Source organism: Telmatherina bonti (assembly GCF_933228915.1).
Source record: "Telmatherina bonti genome assembly, chromosome: 2".
Taxonomy (NCBI): Eukaryota; Metazoa; Chordata; class Actinopteri; order Atheriniformes; family Telmatherinidae; genus Telmatherina; species Telmatherina bonti.
Genome location: NC_136620.1, coordinates 20,304,105 through 20,315,840, shown reverse-complemented (window position 1 = coordinate 20,315,840; position 11,736 = coordinate 20,304,105). Strand labels below are relative to the sequence as shown.

The 11,736-nt window shown below is 38.2% G+C and overlaps 2 protein-coding genes across 2 annotated transcripts; one reads left to right on the top strand and one right to left on the bottom strand.

Moving 5' to 3' along the window:
- The first annotated feature begins 2,277 nt into the window (after nucleotides 1-2,277).
- psma1 (proteasome 20S subunit alpha 1) lies at nucleotides 2,278-6,232 on the top strand. Its single transcript, XM_079259679.1, has 10 exons — nucleotides 2,278-2,343; nucleotides 3,198-3,242; nucleotides 3,336-3,437; nucleotides 3,762-3,865; nucleotides 4,347-4,435; nucleotides 4,655-4,725; nucleotides 4,852-4,981; nucleotides 5,428-5,507; nucleotides 5,749-5,853; nucleotides 6,005-6,232. The coding sequence occupies exons 1-10, from the start codon at nucleotides 2,341-2,343 to the stop codon at nucleotides 6,065-6,067; spliced, it is 792 nt and encodes a 263-aa protein (XP_079115805.1). The 5' UTR covers nucleotides 2,278-2,340; the 3' UTR covers nucleotides 6,068-6,232.
- Nucleotides 6,233-7,109: 877 nt separating this feature from the next.
- ric3b (RIC3 acetylcholine receptor chaperone b) lies at nucleotides 7,110-10,573 on the bottom strand (the record flags this gene model as incomplete). Its single annotated transcript, XM_079256738.1, has 6 exons — nucleotides 7,110-7,596; nucleotides 8,412-8,542; nucleotides 8,785-8,878; nucleotides 9,378-9,456; nucleotides 9,656-9,882; nucleotides 10,453-10,573. 6 exons carry the CDS (start codon nucleotides 10,571-10,573, stop codon nucleotides 7,118-7,120), a joined length of 1,131 nt encoding a protein of 376 aa, XP_079112864.1. The 3' UTR covers nucleotides 7,110-7,117.
- Nucleotides 10,574-11,736: the final 1,163 nt, after the last annotated feature.

Genomic DNA, 11,736 nt, shown 5'->3' with positions numbered 1-11,736 from the left:
TTCGCACTGATGTAAGGAATAACAACAAAATGATTGCAAGGGTATTTTTGTTTCTCATGCTATGTATAAAGACTTCCTTTCCAAAACTGGTTAATTATTTATATCTATTTAAAGAATTAGAGGGTTCAAGGATGAGGCAAGTTTTTTTTTTTTTTTTTTTTTTTTTTGTTTTTGTTTTTTTTTTTTTCAGAGTTTATTGAGTCCCCATTAAACTTGCATTGGAATATCAATAGATTGTTGGAGTTTATAAAGTTATATATATATATATATATATATATATATATATATATATATATATATATATATATATATATATATATATATATATATATATTCTACTTTTCTCAAGACACAGACTGAGAAGAAACTCCCTGCATCTATATTTCAGAGAAGTAAAAAGAGTGCCTGGTTCATAGTTGAGAAATAAGTTGCTTTTTCTCAAATTGCCAAACAAAATTTTAATCCAGCACAGCTCACACACTCTGAAGTCATTATTTAAACCACGTGTAGTTGTATTTTGCTCATTGTCAGAGAGGAAAAATCGGCGGTTACACTTGGATTTAAACATCATGTGTAACTCCTCCAGTTTGGCTCGATGTTTGGAAAATAATAAAACCAGCAAAATGTCTGGTGGTACGGACAACATCAAGGTGATGCGTTTTGTTTTTGTGATAATCCGCTCTGTCGGCAGAAACCTCAGTAACAGGAGACCCTGCGTGTGGGAAGAGAAACTGAAACCACTGTCAGACATCTAAGGTGGACAGATGTGTGTACACCTACTGCTGTCGTTTGCGGGTCATCTTGTTCTTCTTTCCATTTTCTCCCAAACAGCAGTCGGTGACTCATGCTCTTTGTCAGTTTCCCAAAGTTAGTGAGAGCAGCTCAGAGTTTTATTCTAACTTATTGCTGCCACCCAGTGTCCATGCAAAAAGCTGCTGCCACTCGGCCAGAGCAGAGAGCAAAGCTGCTGGCTGATCAATTGATGTGTGACATGGATTCATGAGGAAACATCAAGCAAACCCGACAATGACATTTTGTACATGAAATAATATACGTACTACACATATATCTTTGTTACAACATCTCCTTTTATTTATCTTCTTCTTCATATCTTTATCATATCCCCACCTGTATCTTAATTGTATCCTTGTATCACTTGACATTTGCATTTTTGTGGGCATGTCACACCTGAAAGCAGGAAAGAGTCGCAGAGATTGATCGAACCATCTAGGCAAACATAAATGTAAATTTACAACATGAAGCCAACGCCGAGTTTGTTCAAATTTAATAAGCTTGTAAGTCAGTATTTGGCATCTTTATAATTAAAAATAGTCTCAAAATCTTCTTAGACGTGCTTTCTTTTCATTTCTTTCACAAGTCTACAGGAATAATTCTCCAGGATTCTTAAAGGGATTTTCCAATCTCTTTTTTGGATACTGGCAAGATTTTACTCTGTTCTCTGTCAAGAGTATCCCACACTGCTTCAGTATTGTTTAGGTCAGGGCTGTAAGGAGAATGTGCATCTCTATAAGACCCACTGCCACTGATTTTAAGTTTAGTTCTTGTGTCATTAATCTTTTCTTCTCTTTTTCATTCCTGGTTTCTGGACAGCTACCCTTCCATTGAGATCATGAAGCTTCTGTTAATGGTGATGGATCAGCTGAAAGCTCAGATGCATCTCTCCGGGTCTCCACTTGCAATGCAAATTACACACTATATCTTCAGCCAATAGCTCTTTTAGAATGAACTTGCAGGTGTAAAGACATTATTCTATGCCTGTCAAACTCTGTTGTCTTGGCCATTTTTATGCATTGAAGAAATTGGAACAAATTACAGCTTGTGCTTTTGTAACAGGATGTTGATAACAAATATGAATAAGTTATCTATTAGGTTGTTAATATTAAATATGACATAACACTGGTTCATTGTTTAATTTAACTGCTTTGTTGTTGTTTTTGTTTTTTTAATGGTTGAATGAGTCACAGATAAATTTTATCTTAATAAACAAAAATGTATTCACTTGAAAATAGTCAAGCACAAAGCATGGATGAAAAATGTATGATAAACGAGCATATATTAAAGTCTATCGAATGGACCTTTAAACAGTAAATTGTTTATCAACTTGATTAACTCGAGCTCTGATTATAACGTTTTCATAAGTACTCTCATATCATTGGGATTTGAAGTTTTAGCTTTAGATTGTTGACAATAGTTTGATCGCTTACTGGATCGCTGAGGTGAATTCGGGGCTCTATTGCTTTCGCCTGACAAGGCGTTCAGGAAAATAAATCGAGAGACTACCATAGTGCTGGCGGAGGAGAAGCGCACATTAAAGAAAAGATGGTGAGTATGAATGAAATTTTATATTAAGTGCTTTGTTTAACATGTAATATCTTAATAAACTAATAAAACTGATAAATCAATTCAGTTTATTTCCTGGGGAATACTAGATATAAGGGTTCATTTACTCCGGCTAACGTTAGCTAGCTACGTTTTCCTGCACTGTGAGTAAGCAAAACAGCTTTATTTGCTAGTGTTAGCTTCGTAGTGGCACCTAATTCATATGAAATGGTTTACGACTTGTCCTTAAACTATTCTGTCACATTGAAGACTACTGTATTTCCCAAAACGTTTATGAAAGTTTGATAACTGCATTTAGTCTTTAGTTGTGTGAAGAGTTAAGCAACGCCGATTAGCTTACTGAAGTTAGCCACACTAGGCTGAGTTAGCATTAGTGCAGCCCACAGTGATGCCTTTACTTTCGATTTGTTCAAGTTCACTGGCTTCTACTGAGGGATTAAAAAACTCATCTGGTCAGTTTAATATAATTAAAGTAACGGGGATGGTTGTACAAACCTTTTGACAGACGATTTTTTTTTTTTAATCTCGGTAAAGTTAATGTAGTTATTAACTTTAGCTACATCTGTTTGTCCACTGCTTGCATCGGGTGTTGGATTGTCGTTCACAAGAGGCTGAATGCGTCTCTATCAATTATTCAGTCATTGTAGTAATTTAAAACCTTTATCAGGAAAAGTCCCGGCTGCGCAGACACGGGACTCTGGAGCCTTTAGGTGTAAAAGAAATATGTTATGATGATGCTGGAAGACTATGTAAGTTTGGCTCCAGTTAGTGGTGGGATTCATAATGCATTTCTTTAATGTCAGTATATCCATGAGGGCTTTTTTCTTTATACGCAGTTCCGCAATCAGTACGACAACGATGTGACTGTGTGGAGCCCACAGGTAAGATGCCCTTTTCCTGCCCATTTGTCTTTCATTTAACGCTGCCATGACATGATGTCTTAACAAATGTGTTTATGCTTCATGCACAAACAGGGCCGCATTCATCAGATCGAGTATGCGATGGAGGCAGTGAAGCAAGGGTCTGCAACTGTGGGACTGAAATCCAAAACCCATGCAGTCCTTGTTGCGCTAAAGGTATGATCATACTGTGTCAATACTGCTGTTACATTCTTGTTGTCAGTCATATATTGGTGTGGCTTTTTATGTAAGTAGTATCCCTACTGTCTGAATGATTGCTCCACTTTAATTAAAATTCTCCAGGATCAGTATCAGATTACTCGAAAAGCTCATTATTATTTAAAGAAAATTTGCTTTTAATCTTGTCATTCTGATATGTTGCATGTTCAAACACACTAAGCCCAAGGAAAAAAATTTGTGTTATTAAAAAGGTGTTTGTAGAACCATTATAGGATTATAGGTGATAATGCAATAAACCCGTCACGGTGTGCCACTCTACAGAGAGCACAATCTGAACTGGCTGCCCACCAAAAGAAGATTCTACATGTTGACAACCATGTTGGTATTTCCATTGCTGGTCTGACAGCTGATGCCAGGCTGCTGTGGTAGGTTGCAACTATTTTGATGTTAAATTGTTCAGTAAAGATCCTAATTACAATAGACATTTAGTCAAAATCCATATTTCTAACACACCTCTTTAATGTCTGGGAAAGTATTCTGTTGCTTTACATAATATTATGCTTTGTTGTTTCATTGTAACATTTGTTACTTATCCCACAGTGAATGGATTGATTTTTGACAGTTGATCTGCTTGTGAGAAGTGTACATTATTGCACAGGTTTTACTTCTGTCCAAAATGCCCTCGCCTGTGCTTTTCCTGTCCATTGGTACATATTTAACAGCTGAGCTAAGTGAACATAAACCATTTTATCCACATACATAAAAGATGTGACATCATGTGTCACTTTTGCCGTAGGAAAATGAAACCATGAAGAACAATAATTGAAAAGTGACTTATGACAAAGTCAAACTAACATAATTTAAGATTATAATGACTGAAAATGGCTTAATTTTTTTCTTCTGCAGTAACTTCATGCGTCAGGAGTGCTTGGACTCTAGATTTGTCTTTGACAGACCCCTTCCCACATCGCGTCTTGTGTCTCTTGTTGGCAGCAGTATCCTTTCTAACTTTGAAGTTATTACATGAAGTGTTATATCCAAGCAGCATGAGGCTTTTGACAAGAGCAGGTTTATATCAGATGAAAATTATGAATAACCATAGATCTGCTTTTCTCTTGGGATAAATGGAGAAAAAGTTTTCTCATTAGCTGCCTTTTTATAAATAAAACAAAATGGTTGTTAATAGCAGAAGAAATCCTTAACTAAAACTCCAGAAACCCAAATCCCAACACAGAGGTATGGAAGGAGGCCCTATGGTGTTGGACTCCTCATTGCTGGCTATGATGTAAGTTTATGTCCATGTTTTCTTTGATTTATACTTTCATATTAACTGGGGAAAAAAGGCAATATGGAAAATATCACCAGAGTTCATTCAGAGTTCAGAACAACATATCTGTTGTTCGTCACACAGGATATGGGACCTCACATCTTCCAGACCTGCCCATCAGCAAACTACTTTGACTGCAAAGCCATGTCCATTGGAGCACGTTCCCAGTCTGCACGCACGTACCTGGAGAGGTTCATGGACAAGTTCTCTGACTGTAAGATTGAGTGTCTTTTTTTTCTCCCTCAGCCTCACTTGTACCTCAGTAAGTAAATAAGTCCTGTGTGAAGCATTTCTGTTATTAGATCAGGGGTCTCCAACTCCGGTTCTCATGAGCTACCAACCAGTAGGATTTACTATTTCCCTCCTACAACACACTTGATTTAAAGGAAAAAGGTTCTCCTGCAACTCGTCATCTTCTGCACCTGCCTGTTAATAAGCCACTGATCTGGACAGGTGTGTCGCAGCAGGGAAACAGTAAAACCTGAAGAAAGGCTCCTCATGAGGACCAGAGTTGGAGACTACTGTATTAGATGGATGATGCTTTTTGGGACATGTGTTAAGATTGTAGTCATAAGATTGTCTTTATTTTTCTCAGAAATATCATTGAGCAACTTCATTATGTTATTATCAGTGACAAGTGTTTTGTTTGTTTGCTTGCAGGTAATCTGAATGAACTGGTCCAACATGGCCTCCGTGCGCTGAGAGAAACTCTCCCCACTGAGCAGGACCTCACCACCAAGGTATCTTTTCTGGCCGGATGTGGCGCATTCTGCACAACATCAACCATGTTTATCTTTATTATTATCTAAAATGGAACCTGCATTACTTCTACAAAATTGTTCTGCACAGAAACATCTAAGAAATACACATAATAAAACTTGTTGCAGGTTTCTATAGGTTACACTTAATATGCACATACTGTGGGTAATTTGTATTAAAGTATACAGACCACTTATTGGATATATATCTTACTTTTTCTAGAATGTATCTGTCGGCATTGTGGGAAAGGACATGGAGTTCACCATTTATGATGATGACGATGTTGCACCATTCCTGGAGGGATTGGAAGAGAGGCCACAGAGAAAGGTACAGCAAGAATTTATCCAGTCCAGTGTAGGCTGTTTAATTACAGAAAACACATCTTTTCAGGTTTTTTTTTTTTTTGGTTTTTTTTTTTTACTCTGGTGTACTGTTTTTTTTTTCTTGTTTAATATTATCATAAATTTTTGTTCCCAAGGTTGCTCAGGCTGCAGATGAACCTGCTGCCAGAGAAGCACCCGATGAGCCAATGGAGCACTGAGGCAGCAAAGTGACTGGAGATCTGCTTCCTGTTGATCCCAGATAAATCTGACACTTCACTGCAAATCAACAAAGAAATTCTTAGAGGAGAAGGGATGTTGTGATGTGCCACTTGCTCAAATAGTTAATTTCAAAAAGTCTGCTAACATCAACCTTTGTCATGTTGCTTTTGTATGAGTCAAATATATCATTACAGAAGTAATAAAGAATCTTTTTTTGAATTGTGCTTCAGCTCATCTCTGAGATTTGATTTAAAAGGTGAAATTAAACCAAACCTAAAGCCAAAGAATGAGTTTGAATGCTTAGGAGAAAAAGGGCTGAACTTTTCTAGGAGAAAGGGTAGGGGGCGCTGCAGCTCTGTCACCAGTAGGCGCTGGCCATTAGGTTTTGCTTTGTTATTGAGGAGAACAGTGTGCACTGATCAGGATACGGGAAGTGAGTCCTTTAAGGTCCTTTAACAAACAAATATGAAAAGCGATACAGAAAATCTCAAAAGGATGTGAAAATGTTCTGTACAATGAGGACAGAAGTCAAAACCACCCCAGCAAGAAAAAAAAAACTATCTTGACGTGATGAGACATTTCTGTAGGTCCAACTTCCAGCTGACCAGTTCCTTCTCATTTTTAGTTTTTATTCCTCTGAGTTGATGTTTATATTAAGGATTTGATATAAATAAGACATTTTGAATGTAGCAGATTAGCATGCTTGTGTGCATCATGTCCACCTCTAAAAAATCTTTACATCTGGAAGCATTTGAGCAAAATCAGAAATCCCATCAAACACCTGATGAATTGATAAAGTCATCGGGTCGACTTAATTCATCAGGCTCTATCAAATCTCAGAGCGTTCATTTAAAAAAGCTGCTTTAACACTTTTAAGCTAATTCAGCAGATATGAGTAAGCTAAAACAAGTGGCTGTACACATTTATCCTCCCTTACTGCCTTCAAGTAAAGATAAATAAAAATGCTGGTGTTTAATTTTCATGCTATCACCAGCTGTCATGCTACAGCTCATCTAGAAACAATCTGTCACATCTGCCTCACGTTTGAATCAGGTTGCGGCTTTCTTCGCCCTCCTCTTGTTTCTGCGTCTGACCGAGCTGCAGGACATTTCTGTCTCGGCTGGCTGGGTGTGATCTCTGATCTCCTCCTGTTCCAACACAGACGTCATCTTCAGCGTGAGCTCCAGCTCCTTCAGGACTCTGACCAGAGATTCCTCCTCATCAGCTAGAACAGTGTGACCACTGCCGTCCTCATGTTCATGCAAATGACCCTCTTCTCTTATCTCAACATCTCTTTCTGGGATCATGTCCTCATCTCTCCTTGCTGTAAAATCAGGTTCTTTCACATCGTCTGTGCTCGGTTCCTCTGCTCCATCAGCCTCTCCACATGCTGTAATGTCTCCAGGAAGGTTTTCCAAGCTGCTGCTGTTGTTTCCTTTTGTCCTCTCCGTTTCAGCTCCTTCCTGTGGACTGTGCTGACAGCAGCAGTGGGAATGTTCCCAGTATGGTTGAGGCTCTTCTGGATAATCTGCAGAATGTTAAAAGAAATTAAAGCAACTTTTCTGGAAGTGCGCAAAAACAAATAGTCTACACTAAATATCTGGGATGCAGCCTAAAGAAAGGATGCAACACAGAGACGCTAGTGTCGAACCAATCAGAGAGCTGATTACATTTGAGGAGCAGCTGTGATTGGTTTAACGTGGTTTTCACAGCCTCAAAGTGCTGCGCAAAAGCTAACCGGAGTGGGTAAGCCAACAGGAAAATATCAAATAAAAAAAAAAAAAAGAAAAGGTTTTAACGATGCAAACCAAGTAAACGCTGTTTCAGCAGTTGGAACAAGATCACTTAATAACATAAGATCTTATTTTGTTTTGGATGACAGCTCTATGCTTCCATATGTTATATGTTGCATGTAAAAGCATCAATTTAACATCAGTTTTAGGCAAGGCCTCTGACAGCATCATTGTAGCATAAAGTAATATTTAACTAGATATATGGAGTATCTAATACTTTGGAGTGGAGGTAGTATTTGCATTTATTAAATCTGAAATGGATGCCTTTCCTGGACAATGTGGGGCCCAGAATGTCGAGCCTGTTTTAGAAAGCAGTCTGAGAGAAAAATGAAATAAAGTTTCTATTGTTATGGTAGGTATGGCTATACCTGTGATTGTTGCTTTTTCCTCTGTAATTACATACATGTGAACCAAACTGTACTGGGATATATGTTGTTGGAAAGGAATAGAAATTGTATACTAGTGGCAATTTATAAATAAATTTTAATAGAAATGTAATAATAATAATAAAAATAGTTTATCCACCATGAAGATGAAGTTTTTTTCATACCATTCCAGTCTTCCTGCATCTTCTTCTCAGAGGCAATATCTTCCACCATCTGGCCCTCCTGCATCACCCGTGTTATCTCCGTCAGCTGCTGCAAGAGACTCTCCTCCTGGTCTGCAGTCACTCCCTTCACCCTGCAGTGCAGACAGACAACACACTGTTTCCCTCACATATTTCATATTTACAAGTATGCCTTCCTCTTTTATTCAATCTGCTCCTGACTGCTGCTTGATTTTTTTGAAGCACAAAAACAACACTCACATTTATTCAAATGAAGCTAAAACGTGCGAGTGCTACACATGAAGCAGTAAGGAGCTTGTTTCTGTGGCACAGCAGGATTATGAAAATGATTCCTCGTTCAAAGAGGCACACCCACCTATTAGGACTGTGGTGGGCGCTGGAGACAATACTCTCCATCACCAGCTCCGTCTCTCTCAGCTTTTCCTGCAGTTGAGCCAGCTCAAAGTCCGCTGGAGGACCAAGAAAGGTTAAAATCAATGGAAAGAATGACTTAAGTGCTTATAAAAGAAAAAACACACCAAAGTGAAGGCAGCTTGGATCATTTGAGAAATGAGCTTTGTTTATGCATTGTTTATTATCCCAGCTGCCCGGCCGGTCAGCCATCCATCATGTTGTATGATGTTAACCAGAATCAATATGTGGGAAAATGACCACAACTTTTTTTTTTCTTTTTTTTTTACCTTATTACATTAATGCAGTAAAAGATGAAAATGCATGTCAGGTGGAAGGAGAGATGGGGTGCGACGAACTGCAAATATGACACACAAGAAGCTCTAATTTATTTAAAGCAAATGTTCCCTTGATGCTCATACTGACTAGACAGTACAGGGAAAATGTGTCTTTATAAATTTACATTCTTTTAGCAGTTGCCTTACAACCCAAAATGTTGAGAAAATCAAGGACAATAAGGGCAAGAATGAGATCAATGGGCTAAAAGCTGAAACTCACTGATCTTTCTCTTCATGTTCTCTGACCGAACAGGAGGAAACCTGCCTTCTGACGGCTTGCTGCTCCCCTTCGATGTGATCTAACAGGGACACATCAACAGGATTAAAACTACAATACCCACAATCCTACAGAAAAATGTCTGTTAATACTTAAAATGTTCACTTTTATCATTACCTCTGATCCTGCTTTCAAATATAAAGAGCTTTGTTGGACACTCTTACTATATACAATGAATGGGCGTCATAAACACTTGCTGTCTGGGCCAAGCAACATTTTACCTTAAACAGTATGTAGAGGATGTAGAGTAAGATCCCGAAGCCATACACTGGGATGATCTGTCCTGCTAGATTTGATTTGCCTCCAGCTCCTGTGCCCGGTCCTGCTCCTTTTGCCCTGGCTATGGCTTCAGAATTATGAGCTCTGGAAAAGCCAGACCCTGCAGCCCTCTGGCCTCGGCCCTCTGGGGCCACCTGACGATGCATCATGGGTGGGAAATGACCTGAACCTGAAGGGATGGTATAGAGTGTTGAAGATGCACAAAAGAGTATTGGTTGAACAGCTAAACAATCTCACTTTTTAACTGCTTTAATTGATTCAAATTCATATTAAGTGAATAAAATACAGCATATTGCCATTTATATCGTAGTTGCTTAATGTTGCATTTGTTCATAAGTGTTTTATATTATTTCCTTTAGTTGGATGTGCTGATTCAAATAGTTATAGTTTTACCTACTCCACATAACTTATGCTTATAAAAAATTAAAATACATTGGAAACATATCAATTATAACATTCGTAAGCGGCACATAGTCATTTTATCATCATAATTTATTTTCTTCATTTGTCTTATTTCAGAAGGTGTGTTTGGTGCCCTCGTCAGGGAGGAGAGTGTAACTACAAGAACACATCGATTAGGTTCATCGCCATATTTCAGTTGTAAAAAGGTAGAAATTGGCATAAATGAAAAATGTTCAAACACATTAATATACGACTTATATCCACAACACAAAGGGCCACCAAATGCAGAGCAGAGGCCGTCTTATTATTAGAAAAACAACCATGAATGTCAACGCACCGTCCGGCCGTTCAGCAGCATCCTTCCTACCCCTGGATAACAGCATCTTGGGAAGCAGCAGCGCCACGCAAAGCACGAGACACGTCGCGAGAGTCACCTTTTGAAAGGTTGACATCGACATAATTAAAGGTTAAAGATTACCCCCCCTTCAGAAAATTAACAATATCAGACAAAATCTGCTATGACAAAATATGAGAGACGTGATTCGTTTGAACTTCCTTGTTGACTGGAGAAGCGGAAGTGCACCGTAGCACCAATTACCAACTTTCACCGCTAGATGGAGCCACAAAACCGCTAAAAAAATTAAAAAAAATAAAAAAATTTAAAAACAAAAGACTTAAAAATATTCTCTATGTACAAATTATGATATAGAAACTGATTAGGAAATTATGGGATTCAAGCACGACATTTTATTAATGTTTTATTAAACACACAACCTTATGTTATTGTGGGATATAAATGTATGTTCAATGAGGTTTACCTAATCAAACAATGTAAAAAAATTCTGTTTTTAGTATTAATATTTCCACTTAGCCTTTTTCTTTATGTGAAACATCTCTTTCTGCACAGGGGATAACGGGAATAGATTTCTGAGGTAGATATCTATGGTCACGATGCTCATTGTGTGTAAAATGTGACCAAACTTTACCAAGTCAAATCAAGGATTGACTGGTCTTCAGAATGGCAGCATGTTATTAAAGAGGAACCGTGTTGTTGTTTATATTTTAATCCAAAACAGGAATCTAGTTTTTGTGGATTTTGTTTCACATGCAGTAAGAAAGCTAATTGTTCTCCTCCAAACACAACCTACTTACTGTGTGATAACTCAGTTCTTCTATCAAGCACTATTTTGAGAAACTTGAATGCAATTCACTTGGATACTGGCTGTTTGTTTTTGCCATGTGGCGGCAGCAGTAGTGTAAAAGTGAAGATGGCGAAGTCTTTCTCCTGGCATTGATAACGTCCCTAATGGCCAATCTGTTAATTAATTCGAAGTTTTTAGAAAATTCTCCTTATGTATTAAAAATGACTTAGTGTAACACTGTCAATCCATGTAGGATAGGTCTGCTGTTTGCTGCCTTGTTCCCAGTTACCAGCCCTGACAAGCCAGCCCCACCCTGGAAGTAGATGGGACTGATTCCTGAGGTTTATTGTGTATGAAACTCTGACTCATCTGCAGCACCTGTGGAGCACCTTATAACAAAGCATAGCGGGTACAGCTCTTCATCTGCTGCTCTCTCAACCCTCATGTGATCATTACAATGATACAGGATTACTTTTGGC